This window comes from Balaenoptera acutorostrata, chromosome 1 (genome assembly GCF_949987535.1).
Source record: "Balaenoptera acutorostrata chromosome 1, mBalAcu1.1, whole genome shotgun sequence".
NCBI lineage: Eukaryota > Metazoa > Chordata > Mammalia > Artiodactyla > Balaenopteridae > Balaenoptera > Balaenoptera acutorostrata.
Window position 1 is genome coordinate 4,656,619 of NC_080064.1, and position 15,200 is coordinate 4,671,818.

The window sequence follows — 15,200 nt, forward strand, 5'->3', positions numbered from 1 at the left end:
ATCGCGAGCAGCGTTTAGTTGAAAGAGGGAAAAAATCATGAAATTGAAAAAAGAAATACACAGAAGAGGATTAGTTAAAAAAAGAAACAAACTTGAAAAATATATCTCAAATCAGGCCCCATTCTCTGATTCTGACAGGTCCAGGGCCCCTCATCCCAAGCTTTTCAACCCAAGCCTGACCTGTGCCTCTTGTTCACGGAACAAGCTTCTGCAAAGCACCTCTCTGGCTCTGTGTGAAACCCTGGAGCCAACACAAAGAATAAGACTGAACCCTGCTCCTGAGGCATCCCCTGGTAGAAGTATCAATGTAATCCTGCACAGAGTGCTACCCCTGGAACTGGGTTTTGAAGGATGAATAGGAGTTTTCAAGAGTGGAGAAGAAAGGAGAACTTGGCATTCCAGGCCACTGGAAATGAAGAGTGCAGATGAACGGCATGTGCAAGTGCCAGTCATGCCTGGGGGACGATGAATTGCTCAGTACCCCCGGAGGAGCGGTGCCCAGACTACACCGCCCACACACCACCGACACAACTTCTGCTAACGGGTATACCACTTAGCAACATTTCCCCTTATGTTTTTCTTTAAACCGACTTGTTTTTTAAGGTTTACTTTGATCTCATCTGAGATGATAATCTCCATTAAATTATAGGTTTGATGTGCTACTTATATTTTCCCTAAATCACACAAAAAATAACTACACACTGTTAAAGTAAAAAGTGTCCCTCTGTGAGCCTGCAGCTAAGTCCTCTTGTGTTCCAGCCGTGGTTCCCAAGCTGGGAACTTCAAGGCCTGTATTGTCTGAGGTGGAATCTGATTAAAGGAAGAAACACATGCAAACGCCAGAGGCAAAAACGTGCTGAATTAAGCCCTCTTTCTTAGCGGGTCACACTGTCACTCCCTGGTGACTTCACTGTCCCCCAAAAGGCCCTGCCCTGACCCACGGGCAGCCACTAAACATCTCGTGGCCATGAGCTCCCAGGGCTGCGTGTGACCTTCCCTTAGGACAGTCACCCATCTGACTTTCATTCCCAATTTTGAAAACAGGCGCCGACAGTATTTCAGCAATTTATTATGCAACCTCTTAAAAGTTTAAATTTACACTTCATTAAACACAAGAGCCTAAACTGGGTCAGATGGCAGCATGGCCTCCTGGGGGGATTAACAAGGAACCAGGAGCAGGAAGGGGACAGCGAGAGTCACTGGTCCTTACCTCCGTGCACAAAGCCGTGCAGGGTGCAGTCGGAAGGCCCCACCAGGTGGATCAAGCTGGACTGGCTGTAGCTGACCGTGTTCGGCTCTGGAATCACAAAGGAGAGAGATTAGGCCGCGGGACCGATCGATTCCCACGGCCAAAGGGCCCAGCAGTGGCGACAGTGCCCTGATGTTCGCGTGGTCCCCGAAGGCTTCCCACTGCCATCACCTTAGGTGGGATTTCTCTAAGGAAAACCGTGGTCTCAAAACGCTCCAGTCCGTGAGGGGGGAAGGCTTTCGAGGATTAATTAGCCACTCTGCTAGTGGGTCATGACACTACTCCCTGGGGACACCAGTGTCCCCAGCGAGGCCCTGCCCTGACTCCCGAGCAGCCAGTGAACACCTCCTGCCTATAAGCCCCCAGGGTTGGTATGGCCCTCGGTTAGGGGACAGTCACCCATCTGACTTTCATTCTCAAGTTTGTAAACAGGCACTGACAATATTTTAGTAATTTATTATGCAACTTCTCAAAAGTTTAAATTTCGACTTCATTAGACACAACGGTAGGTGGAGACTCGGAACTGGATAGAGACGCCACAGACGTGCATCCCTAGACCTCACCCTGGGACTCCTGCCAGCCCTCAGTCCCGACCCGGCCCCGGAGACACAGCACCGAAAGGTGTGCTGGCCTTTCCTCCAGTGTCCCCCATTCATCTTCCCAGAGCACCAAGTCTCTGGGGGCATCCCTCACCCACGCGGCACTGCTGCTGCTGAAATATCTGTAAGAGGCTGCACGTCAAAAGAAAGATGAGATAAAGCCCCGTCTCCAGAAATCGATACTGTCCCTCGACACAGACTCTTCCAACGGGGTGGGTAACACCAGCGTAGGGTCTTCTGAGCAGACCCCACTGCTGTGCCTGCTTCCGCCTTCCCAAAGCCTCCGGGAGGGATGACGCCCACTTGTTCCCGGCCTGGACAGCTGGTGTGCCCCTTCCTGCCCCAGCGAGACCAAGCTGCCGAGGAAGCCAGCCTGCGGGGCCCCCGCACGGCTGGGACACCCTGCAGGTGAAGAAAGGTCCTTCCTGTGTTTGCCGGTAGACAGAAAAGTCTGTGCAGGAAGTAACGCTGCTCAGGACCCAGGAGGGGCGCCCACCCAGAGGTCGGGGCCTGGGTCTCTTAAGCATCGACAGTTGCCTCCGAGACTTTTCCTGATGCTCCCCCACGTGGGATCTCAGACTGTGTGGCTGCCTGAAGGGGTCACGAAGCAGGAAAAACTGGAGTTCCGGTGAGCTGGGGCCTTAAGGATTGACTTCCAAACTCAAGATATTTTCTATCTGTTCTCAAGCCTCACGGCTTAGAGAGACTTAGACTCAAGTTGCGAGCTCGTGTGTGAAGTGCCACCTGCTCTGAGAGGTCCCTGCGGGAAGGACTCAAGCATCTTGGGATGCTCCCAGCCGGGAGGGCCCTCGGCTGTGTCAGAGGCGACGAAGTGGTTCCAGCCTGGGGTGCGGGCTGGGGTGGGGGGAGGGGTCGCTCACTGTTACCCACAGTCAGTTCCCACCTCCGGGGGTTCTGGCGACAGGCCTGCTCCCTCTCTGCCTGCTTCCCTGGCTCAGTGTGACTGGCAGAGGCGGGCGCCAGCCGCCACGGGAGGTCTCAGCTCCTGCCTCGGGTGAACCCTCAAGCCGGGGACGTCGGAAGCAGCAGCTTGTCGCGGCGTCAGGAGCTGGTGGTCAGCAGCCGAGTGGAGAACTCCCTCCCGAGAGGCCACAGTCTGAGGACTCCGCCATCCAGCCCACCCACCTGCATGTGGGCCCCGCGGGAGCAGGTGCGCAAGGATGCTATCTAAAACCAGCCAATAGATGACGCAGACGACTCCAAAGGCTCTGGGAGGGGAGGTCCAGGGTCCCCTGGCATCCCCGGGGGCTTCGGTCAGTGCAGACGACCGGAGGGAGGAGATGCTTCCTCTCGCAGCTGCCTCCCAGGCCCCGGGGCATCCAGAATGGCCTGGATCATCCGAGACCACGCTGGGCCTCGGGTAATGTCGCCGGACACGCTGCATGGGATGAGAAGGGAGGCCCTGAGAAGGCGTCCAGAACTCTGCCCTGCCCGGTTCCTAATTTCACTCCACGTGGAGAAGACGCACCCGAAACCCTCCTTGTGCTCAGGAAGTGCGGGTAACAGCCCTGGCAGGTCAGGGTGCACCCAGGGCCACGCCTACTGTGGCCTCGGGGCTTCAGACGGCTGGACCCGGCCTGGGGAGACTGGGTGGAGGGGCACAGCCCAAGGGCCACAGAAGATGCCAGCAAAGTCCCTCTGCCACCACAGCCATCAGAGAAACACTCTAGGCCAGCTCTGCCGGCCCACGACACCCCTGATCTCCAAGGACTGTCTCCCTTCGGCCTCTCTCTTCAAAGAACAAAAAGGCCCCGAGAGCCACAGGGTGCCCTACTATGCTTTCTTTGCTTTGGGTCCCACTCATAAAAGACATCAAAGTAGCTATTTTACAGCATGAATGGAAATGAAAAGCCTCAAGTTTGGCCTGCTCTCAGGAACTGCTCTGACCAGCTAAGAGGTTTGCGTGTGCACAATGACAAAAGAATTTTTTTAAATTTCAAACAATGGAAGCAGCATACAAAAATCTTTGTCATGTCAACTATCTACTTATTCAAATGACAAGCCACTTGAAATGACTATAACAACCCAGTCAAAGAGATGTCCCCACTGTTCTGCAGTCATGTTTAAAATATCAGTTAAGCTGTGTCTAATGATTTAGTGTTCTTGGAACTGGCACTGATGAGCTTTTAACGAGGGAAAACACCAAAATTCTGATGGGAAAAAAAAAAATACACCCACACACCCAACACCCAAGTCCTCCTTCCCTGGGCCGTGGCCCGTAACTCATGGGGCTCTGCAGGGTGGGACCATGTCTGTGGGTTCACAGCCCCTGGATCAGGCACTTCCTGTCCTCAGTGGCCTTTTCCCCGCTCCTCACGTCCTGTTTCTTAGGGGAACTAAAGGGAAATGTGAAGAGGATCTTCGAAGTTCAAGGTCAAGGCACAGACATCTGGGCGTTATCTGTGATCACTGCCAGTGCTGCCTTAACAAATAGATGGTGGGGCTGGACAGGATTCCGGGTCGCTGTCCTTGAGGGTGAGGTGTACCACGTGTGACCAGAAGGCAGGACCGGGCAGCCCCTCTCCTCGCCCTCCCCCGTGCACAGCTGGACCGCGTTTCCCAGCCTCCACTGCACGGCTGCTCTCCTGACACAGGAGAGTGGGTGGAAGTGCTGCATCCAGGCCCAAGGCATCAAAACGCCGAGAGGTGAGTCTCCCTGCTCTCTCCCCTCCCGAGGTGCCCCGAGAGCCACCTGATCAAAGGTGCGGGGCTACAAGACCAAAGGACCTGAATCCCGAGTCCCCACCTCCTGGAGGAGATCCCCCGATTAGGAGTTTACAGGAAATAAACCTCTACTGAGTTAGGAGCTAGGATTTTAGAGTGTAAGCAGCTACAATGACCTTGACTAATGCAGTGCCTAATCTTTGAGCCTGCGATTTCAAAATGAGGTCCAGAACCTGAGTTAGGTCCCCAGGGCAGCCAGAGACGAGCACAGAACTCCCTCTTCCGTGCTTGCAGCCGAGGAACCTGAGGCACAGAAGGGCTAAGTCCCCGCGGAGCAGAGCTGGGATCCAAGCCCAGAGGTCCGGCTCCAGACCCTGTATTCCTCCTCCTGCTCCCTCCTGCCTCCCTCCTCCCCCCTGACCCAGGTCAAGTGCTGCTGGGAGCGGGGTGACAGGGCCTGGCCAGACCCTGGGGAGAAGGTTCTCCCACCCAGCGCAAGCCCCTAACGGGCACCAAGCACTCTTAGGGGCGGCTCAGGGCTGATCAGCCTGCGGGGGTGGCCGGGCACTGGCTGACCTCAGGGAGGCAGGGTCCAGGGCCTGAGCAGGAATGAGGGGCGGGTGTGACTCGCCAAGACCCCGGCTGTCCCGGTAGTGGGGACCGGACTTAGAGGTGAACACTGCTTCAAACACAAAGGCCAGGGAGGAGGCAGGGCTGATTCTTTAAGATTTATTTATTTATTTTATTTACTTTTGGCTGCGTCGGGTCTTAGTTGCAGCACGCAGGGTCTTCGTTGAGGCACGCGGGATCTTTCGTTGTGACGCGCGGGCTCTTTGTTGTGGTGCGCGGGCTTCTCTCTAGTTGTGGCGTGCGGGTTTTCTCTTCTCTAGTTGACGGCACGCGGGTCCAAGAGCGCGTGGGCTCTGTAGTTTATGGGACACGGGCCCTAGCTGAGGCACGCGAGCTCAGTAGTTGTGGCGCGCGGGCTTAGTTGCCCCACGGCATGTCGGATCTTAGTTCCCTGATCAGGGATCAAACCTGCGTCCCCTGCATTGGAAGGCGGATTCTTTACCACTGGACCACCAGGGAAGTCCCAGGGCTGATTTTGTCATAAACCCAACAGCTCCCAGAAAGAATAGTGGGTCACGTGGCCAAATAGTCCCTACACAGTTAAAGCTGGACAACTAATGGCCATGGGTTGAAGAATTCAAGGTAATTGTATTCTGTCTCATCAGATGGAGAAAACAATAAGAAAAACTGGGCCTCTAAAGAACTCCCAGACTCTCTGAAAAGACACCTGAAAGAGGAGGTCGGCCCCTCGTGGGGATTGCTAGGCAACAGCCACAGAGGCTGAAATGTGATTCTGGTTTCAAAAGTAACAGAGAGCGGCAGGTCCAGAGGGCCTTGCAGGCGCGGGGGGTGGCAACTCTCGGGCCAAGCCTGCCTCATCAGGGCGGGGCGGGGGTTCTCCCAGGAAAGGGGAGAGTGTTAGAAGACCCCAGTGACAAGCGCACACTGCAGTATTCAAAAAGACCAGAGAGTGGATATGTGACTCCCTTAAGAAGTAGTTAAAAGCCAGCCCCTATTGCTGAGAAAGATGCGTTTTTATTAGGGCCAGAAAAGGAAAAAATAAAAGCTTGTAAAAATCTATCAAGAAATCTTGAGATTTAGAATGCCACTTTCCATTAATATCATTAGAGAATAACAGATTCTGAAAAATATTATGGATCAGATTTACAATCAGAGGACGGCAAACAGAAAATTATCTCATGAGTGAAGGAACTTAAACTGACTGAAAATCCTGAGTAATCTTAGTTCCCTAGACAGTCAGTCAAAGGAGTAAACCAGGATGAACCTCATGGCTCTCAAAGCCCGAGACTGAGCCTTCGGCCCCGGCCTCCATCCAGCACTGGCCAGTAACCGCCCAAGGACGGGTAGGTCCAGCCCCCAGATGCCAGCCAGCGCCTCTTCTGAGCTCCCCTCTTTGCTGCTTTTGGGCTGACACTGTCTCTACCCTTCTGTCTCTTACAAGGACACTGCTCATTGGATTTGGGGCCCGCCCCATGTTTGTGGGTAACACAGGATGACCTCATCTTGAGGTCCTTAACTTGATTCCACCTGCAAAGGCCCCTTCTGTGAATAAGGTCACAGTCACAGGGCCCAGGGACTGGGCGTGGACCTGTCTTCCAGGGTGGGGAGTGCTGCCTTTGGGCCCGCTCCAGCCTCTCTCCCAGGAACACCCCCGGCACCGAGTCTGTGCCTTTCCCGAGAGCTCTCGGCTCCCCTGCGTCCCTCTGCAGTCCTCCGTGCCTTTGCCTGACCTGCCTCCGGAAAAGCAGAGGCTGGGCCTGAGGTCGCTGCCTGATGGTGACATGTGCCCCAGGGCCTGGATACACTTGAGTCATCACAAGAGCCCGCAGGCCTGTGGATTAGCATCTATTTACATTTTATTGTTAAAAGATACAACTTTATCAGGTTTCATCAAAACAGCAACATTCTATTTATACCTATAGGTTTTTCTTTTCTTCCTTTCTTTTTTTTTGGGGGGGGGGGGGGTGTTTGTTGAAAATGCAGAACAGTGGACTTCCCTGGTGGCACAGTGGTTAAGAATCCGCCTGCCAATGCAGGGGACACGGGTTCGAGCCCTGGCCCGGGAAGATCCCACATGCCGTGGAGCAACTAAGCCCGTGTGCCACAACTACTGAAGCCCGCACGCCTAGAGCCCGTGCTCCACAACAAGAGAAGCCACCGCAATGAGAAGCCCGCGCACCACGACAAAGAGTAAGACCCCGCTGGCCGCAACTAGAGAAAGCCCACATGCATCAGCGAAGACCCAATGCAGCCAAAAATAAATAACTAAAATAAATAAAAGAGCAGAACAGTAAAGACACCAACCTGCAGTGCCCTGGCCTTCACTGTGGGCAGTTGAGGGTGGAACTCAGGAAGGAGACCGCAAAGTGCAGACCCCTACACAAACGGCACAGACGCTGCCAGAGGAGTCAAGTGCACACCCGATGAACGACAGAATTCGAAACCCAGAAAGCCCTGTCCGAGTCTGCGCGCCTGCGAGGTGTTCACCAGTCCCAGCCCCCTACGCCCACCCTGATGCCAAAGGGTCCCGCAGCCAGGAAGACAGGTGGGCGGGCAGGCGGAGTTCCTCCAGCCCCTGCGCTGGAGCTCACTGCACTCTTCAGTAGCGGCGAGGGGGCAGCGCCCGGGGCACGCGGAGCAGCACCAAGAGGGGAAAGGGATGCCCGGGGCCGGTCCTCAGACGGCAGGCCAGGACCAGATCAGGAACCCCAGCAGCCGCGTGCAGGGCCCCTGAGGAGTCGCTCTGGAGCCCAGCATGGGACATGGACACGCAACACAGGAGCCCGGCCAACCGGAGAGGCTGCGGGTGAGCCGTGCTCACGGCGTGCGCATGCGCACAGGAGCGTGATGTTCGTCACCGGCCCCGAAGCCCCCAGGCCCCGTCCTGAGCTGTCAGGGACTCGGGAGCCCTGCCTCACCTGTTTGGACTGTGGAGGCGCGTCTTGTTAAAGCCAGCAGCCCGGACTTACAGGCACAAGGATGAAGGCTGGAAGGGAGCAGCCCCGCGAGGAGCCGGGCCCGGCAGAGCCCTCGGGCCCCCGCGGCCAGCCGGGCGCTCAGAGTCCGTCTAACGTGAGGCCGCGTCTGGGCGGCGGGCGGGGAACAACCATGTGGGAAACGCTGCTGCCATTTTGGCTTTTTCATGAGCTGGAAACCCCGTCCAGAACACACTCTCGGGCGAACTTGGGGGACAAATTCTCCGTGGCCGGGCGTGCGTTCCTCTGCCTGGGCAGCGGGGCCTCTCCCCACGGGGGCCTCCAGGTCAGCGCTCTACGGGAGCAGACACACCGAGGCCTGCGGGGTTGTCCCCCCATCCCCGTGGTCGGCTGTGCGACTGGGAAGGGGTTTGCAAGGTGCAGGGCCAAGGGGACAGCGCCCCCGGGACCCCTGGGCCTGTCCCGGGAGACAGCGCCAGGGGACGCACCGGCCCAGGAAGAGGACGCTGGTGAAGTGGCCGCGCTGCCTCGGCCCCAGCCCACTCCCCAGCCCCTACCTGGGTTCAGGACGGGCTGGACGATGTCCCCGTTCCGCCACGTGGTCTCCATGCGCTCCAGCTTCTGGGCCTCGTAGCGCTTGCGGCCCTCCTCCTCCTGCTCCTGCCGGGAGTACTGCGGGGGGCACGGGAGAGGGTCAGGTCCGGCCCCCAGGCTCGGCTCCTGTGTGCGCTGCCTTTCTGTGACTGGAACTATCTATTCTTTCTCTGATAGTATATGTTTAATATAAATAACGAAAACACAGAGAAGGGGAAAATATCATGAATTCTTCCCCCTGCAAGAGTGCCTGGGTCAAATGTTTGCCTTACGTCCTCCCTAGAATTATTTTCATGCCCGTGTATAAATAAAAGGCTCTGCCATGCTGTATGTGAAGTTCAAAGTCATGGTATTTCCTCCTCTCACTGTATCCTCCTACCATAATTTATGTGATGGATCCATCATATCTGGGCCTTTAGTTTGCTCCCAATTTTTCACCATTAAAACAATATCAGGGACTTCCCTGGTGGCACAGTGGTTAAGAATCTGCCTGCCAATGCAGGAGACACAGGTTCGAACCCTGGTCCGGGAAGATTCCACATGCCGCAGAGCAACTAAGCCTGTGCGCCACAACTACTGAGCCTGCACGCTGCAACTACTGAAGCCCACGCGTCTAGAGCCCGTGCTCCGCAACAAGAGAAACCACCGCAATGAGAAGCCTGCGCACTGCAACAAAGAGTAGCCCCCGCTCGCCGCAACTAGAGAAAGCCTGTGCGCAGAAGCGAAGACCCAATGCAGCCAAAAATAAATACATAAATAAATGTATATATATATTAAAAAAAAATCATACTGACAATCTCAGCCACTTACCATGTTATACCTACCCCATTCCTTCCTGGGATTCTTTCCTGGACATAGAGCTACAGAGTCAGGGAGCCCCAGGAAGGCTGCACCCCCTCTCCCACAAACAGGGAGAGGAGGGAACAGGTCCCCGTGTGCCCCTGACACTGGGCAGCCTCACTCTGCTGACTCCTGGGCAGCCGACACCCGCCAAAGCTAAAACAGCCCCCCTGAAGCTTTCCTGATGGATCACGGGGGTTCTGACCCAAGAAGTTAAAAATAAAGGTGACAGTCAAGCTTGGCACGATGGAGAATGTTGGGCCCTCTGGTGCCCACCGTCCTGGGGTCCAGTGTAGGGAACACCCCCTACCCTGGGATCCATCAGACAGGCCCGGGGTCCACAGGCGCCCTGACCGGCCTCACCCTCCCTGCTGACCCCTGCCTGGCCACTCTCCTTCTGCTGGGCTCCGACTGCTGCCCTTCCATCCCCTCTACCTGCATCTCCCGCTGAGCCTGCGGAATAGCCGCCAGGCTCAGGGCCCCGTGTGCTCCTCTCTGCCCCTTGCAATTTCAGACCTTCTTCCAAAAGCCGCTTTTAAACATCTTGCTTTTCCTGCTCGTGGCTCTGCTCCAAAACTGCCCAGGTCTGAACACATTCCATGGCTTAATTACCATTATCTTGGGCTTGCGACCCCCGTCTCTAAAGGAGGCTGTGAAAGGAGCTGAGTGGTTTGTTCAAAAGAAACAGAGCATGGTGAGGATTCAAGTCGCCGTGGACAATTAGCCTCTTCCTCCATAAACAGATGGTTCCCCCACGTCCCAGCACGCAGAGCAATGCCTCTAAGAGTAGAGTTTGTGCTGTGCCTTTCTAGTAAAACTCACGGATGTCTTACGTGTCCTCAAGAAATGCCTCTTTAAGAGATTTTTTAAAAAATGAGCCAAGCTCCCCAGTCTAATAAATCCTCATGTCCAGCACATGCTTCAGACCTCTGCAGTGACACGGGGACCGATGGGGGCCCCGGTCCTGACATGGGCGACGAGGACCAAGAAAACGCAGCCTGTTCACAAACAAACGCCTCCTGCTGGCTTTACATCTGGGGACAACATCACGAGGACATCCTGATGATGGGCTGGCACCCAACTCGCACCCCCAAGGACTCATCAGACTCAGCTGTTTTGAAGCAGGAGGCAGCTCAGCTCAAACGTCCAAGGCGACAGTCAGTGCGAGCCTTTTAACCCAAGCTCATGTTTAGACACCGATAAAAACCAGCGTCCACTCTCCAATGGCCCCCAGCCTCTCGGGGGCCACAGCTGTCCCCAGCCACCGCAGGGGTCTCTTTTTCCATCACAGGGCCACTGAGGTCGCTGTTCCCTGGGGGAAGAGGTGGAGCAAAGTGACAAAGTCCTCACTGAGTGACACTGCAGGGGGGGAGGTGGGCTTCCCCCGGGGAGACGCACACATGTGGTCGGTCCACACACGCGCATGTATGTGTGACAGCGTGTGTGTGTGTGTGTGTGATGCGTGTTCTGTGTGTGAGATATCTATGTACGTGTACGTGTGAGATATACGTATGATCAACCTGTGTGTAATATATGTGCATGTGTGAGATGTGTGTAAGATACACATGTAGACAGAGAGACGTATGTGTTCTTAATAAATGACCGCTACCTGTGAAGGGTCGGCAGGAGGATGCTGGCAGGACATAAGGAAGTCTGATGGTCAAGCTACCAGCACCTGAGCCTAAATGCCCATGAGAGCCAGACCTGAGCTTTCCAGGACCATCGCGTGAGGACTCGGCTGGGCCATGCCAATGAAAAGAGCAGGATGAAACATTTCAAATGAAGTGATGAAACGAAAACAGTTCAAATCAACTGAAGGCTTATACGTGGGCCTAGCATGTATGGGGGGAAGAAAGCGCAAATAAACATTAGCAACGGCTGCAGCTGGGAGCCGTGTGGCTTCTCCCATCTGGAGCTCTCTCTGCACCCGGTGGGACGCTTCCAACACTCCCCTCTAACACGGGCAGAGTGGATATTTATGTCTTATCAAACTCGGCTAAACAAAGGGAATGGGAAAGCTACCGGGGTCTCCGCCAGGAGGTGGGAGGGAGGGCAGGGGATGAGAGGGGTGATGCAGAGAGCTGCCCTGTCCCTGCAGGGACCCCGGAGACTGACGCTGCCCACCCACCACCCCCCCGTCCTCACTCCCCACCACCGGCTAAAAACCCACCGGCTCTCAGCACACGGGCCCCTGAGGAGCCAGAAGGAAACAAAAGCTAATGTGTTTGGCCCAGGAATCTTCCTTCAGAAGCAACCCCTTAAGATCCACCATGTGGTGCTGAAACCAGAGATATGGCCTGCTAGAGATTTCTAAACTGTGTAGCGTCTGAAAATTAAATCAGTTAAATAATGTGCCTGAGTATTTACGTGTGATGTGGATAATTTAACACCAAGTGCTTAGTGGGAAAGATGAAAGCGGGGGTTAGCACGCTTGTAATCTCTAAAGGGAACCCTCACTGCGCCTCAGACACACGCCTGCTTCTTGGGTTTGAAAACCCCTCAGTTAGTGCTGCTTGAAAATGATGCAATTTCCATCTTGCCAGCAGCAGAGAGGAGAGCAGCTCCAGGAAGAATGGGGGCGGGGTGGGGGGGGAACACAGAGAGACAGAGACGGAGAGAGAGCTGGAGAGAGAGAGAGAGAGAAAGACAGAGAGAGGTGGGCTGGACGGAAGGCCAGTGTTCTGGGTTGAACAGCGTCCTGTCAAAATTCCTGTCCACGTGGACCTGTGCATGTGACCTTTCTGAGAACTAGCATCTGTGCAGGTGTAATTAGTTAAGACACGTGCACACGCGCACACACACAGACACACAGACACACACACACACACACACACACACGGGAAGACAGCCAGATGACAACAGAAGCAGAGGTTGGAGTGATGCAGCCACAAGCCAAGGAATGCCTGCAGCCCCCAGGAGCTGGAAGAGGCAGGAAGGATCCCCCCCAAGAGCCTCCAGTGGGAGCCCAGCCCTGCCCATGCCTTGATTTTGTACTTCTGGCCTCAGAACTGGGAGAGAATGAACTCGGTTGTTTAAGCTCCCCAGACTGTGTCACAGCAGCCCCAGGAAGCTCAAACAGGTGGGAAGCGTGGGAACCATCTGGCTCACACCCTGGCCCTGAGCGCCCCTCTCTCCTCACATGTGGAGGGACAGGTGGCACCGATGCTGGCCTGGTGCTCCTGGCACTACCGCCCTGCCCTCAGGGTACCAAACCCTGGACCACCAACCCAGTGCAGACCAAGGTCTAAGCACACTTCCTGTTCCGCATGGAGAGAGCTCCTGCTACCAAGATTCTTTTTTATAAAGTCTGGACTAAACGGCAGCTGGAGCCCAGCAGCTGGTCGCCCCCCAGGAGATGCCCCACCGGAGCCTTGACTGCGTCCACGGAGGCCCAGGCAGGGTCCCAGGTCAGACGTGAGCTGGCACAGGGAGAGGGCAGGGAACGCCCCCAGGCTGACATCTGCAGCAGCTCAAGGAGCAAGCCCCCCATCGCCCCAAGTGACCCAGGCCCACAGGAAGGTGCGCAGGGGGGAGACGGGGTGGGGAGGGCTTGCAGTGGGGGGGAGGGGACAGGGGCCGTTCCTCCGTGTGCTCTATACCAGGGGTCCCCACCCCCCTGTTAGGAGCCAGGCCGCGCAGCAGGAGGTGAGCGGCGGGTGAGCGAGCGAAGCTTCATCAGCCGCTCCCCGTCGCTCACGTTACCGCCTGAGCCATCCATCCATCCCCCCTTCCACGGAAAAACTGTCTACCACGAAAACGGTCCCTGGTGCCAAAAAGGCTGGGGACCTTTTACTGCTCTATCCAGTTCCTGTCTGGTTCCCAGTTTTATTATTCTTAGAAGTTTCTTCTACAGACATCTCGACCACAGAAAAACGCTCCCTGAGGGCAGACACTGCTAAGCCAGGCCCCGGCCCTCTGAGAACGGCCCTCCCTCACAGGGGTTAGAGCAGAGCACCAGGCCTCCGGGGAGAGCCGCTCAGGCGTGTCCTGGGGACACCCAGGGCCGGGGGGGCCACACGAGGAGGAGTGGGGCGCCGTTAGGGAAGGCGCTAAATCCCTCTATCAGCCCAATGTGCCCCCTCCAAACGCCTGCCCCCCGAGCCTGCCTGCAGCGGGGCCCCCGGGAGTGAACGTGGCCAAGTCTCTTCACCCAGAGATGCCTCTGTCCACAGCAAAACCAAAACGAGAGAAACCAAGGCAGGAAGCGGACGCGGCAGGGGGAGAGAGCGGGGCTGAAGCAGAGACGTCGCAGCCTGTGCCCCCAGGAGGGGACGCCCGGCACAGCCCCGTCACCCGCCTTCCCTCCGGCCAGGCTCCTCCGGGAGGGGTGTCTTCGGGGCCCAGGGCAGCCCCCACTGGCATTCCCAGCATGAAGGATCCCAGGAGGGACGCCCCTTCCCATGGCGCCTCCTACTGCGGCCCAGCCGCCCCCCCCCCCCCGATGCTGCTCTCCTAGGACCCGGGCCCCTGCCGCCCACCCGGGAGAAGTGGGAGGGGCCTCCTTACCACCACCGGAGGCACCTCCAGGACCTTGTCCACGTTCTTCAGCGACAGGGGCACGTACCACAGGGTGGCCTTATTGGTCAGCTTTTTGGTACCTTCAGAGAAGACAAACACGTGAGTGATGGCTGGGAGCCAGCAGGGCGCCGGGCACAAGGCAGGCAGGGCCGATGCCACCTCTGGCCCCCACCCCCAAGGCCTTCTTCAGCCGCGAGGTGCACGTGTGGGCACAGACCGGGGAGAGGCGTGGCCCCCAGCCTGGGGACCCCCAACGCCAGCATGCTGCCCCACCCTGAGGCTGCTGGAAAGACTGCAGGTCACGCGGTCTAAGCCTGGGGGGCCTGGGCCTGTCGGCTTTCTAGCCCTTTCTAACTCGGAAGGCCCGCATCTGGAGGGCACCGACTCCAGGCAGCCCTCCCGGGAGCCTCCGGAGCGAGAGGGAGGGAAGGGCTGTGGGGAGGGGCAGACTGGCCACCAAGAGGAGCTCCTGCGGGACAGGAAGCAGCTCGTGGGCCTGAGGCGGAGGGGTGGTGGAGGCAGAGCCCACCCGGGCAGCGGGGCCACAGCCCAGAGCACAGCCTGGGGTCGGCTCATCACAGCTCCCGCCCCCCGCGGCCCCCCCTTCCCCAGGGCCACCTCCTTCCAGGTGGGAGGCGCCACACCAGACACTTCTGCTGCTGGTGACTCAGCGCTCCAATGCAGAAGCTTCCATGTGGGGGCTGAGAGAGGGCGGTGGGCTGCTGGCTTCTGCTCTGGGCTGAAGGACAGGAAACAGAACCTTCTCTGGGGCGCTGAGCCCAGCCTCAGGGCAGAGTGGTGCCGTCAGGGCGGGAGGCCTGTCTGGGCTGAAAACCGTGGGCCAAAAGAGCCTGGAGATCACTTGGTCCACACCCTGCACTTGTACAGGAGGAGCTTGACGCCCAGAGAGGTCAAGGGGATTGCCTAGGCTCACACAGCAATTCGACGCCATTCTGAGTACAGACCCGGACCTCCCAGGTCCCAGTAATTTCAGAGAAGTGTTTGCGAGGATGCCTTTTAAAAGTTGCCTCTTCGACATGGACGATTCCCAATGCAGCGGAGAACAGGAGAACTGCAGGACGGAGAGAGGAAGTGGAGAAGCAAGGAGCAGCCCGGGGTGAGGGGGGGGGGGGCTTGCCGTAAAGTCCCCCGCAGTAACTCACTTCCTACCAGTTCCTTCTGACCTGC

The 15,200-nt window shown here is 56.9% G+C and overlaps 1 protein-coding gene across 2 annotated transcripts in view; it reads right to left on the bottom strand.

Annotated features, from left to right (window-relative positions):
- ACOT7 (acyl-CoA thioesterase 7) overlaps positions 1–15,200 on the bottom strand; it is a 92,939-nt gene that overhangs the window by 48,705 nt on the left and 29,034 nt on the right. For both annotated transcript variants that reach the window (XM_057533255.1, XM_057533256.1), the window contains exons 4-6: positions 14,001–14,092; positions 8,618–8,732; positions 1,211–1,297 (exon numbers count right to left, since the gene is read on the bottom strand). In XM_057533255.1, coding sequence (XP_057389238.1) covers positions 1,211–1,297; positions 8,618–8,732; positions 14,001–14,092 — 294 coding nt within the window. The remainder of the gene's footprint in view (positions 1–1,210; positions 1,298–8,617; positions 8,733–14,000; positions 14,093–15,200) is intronic.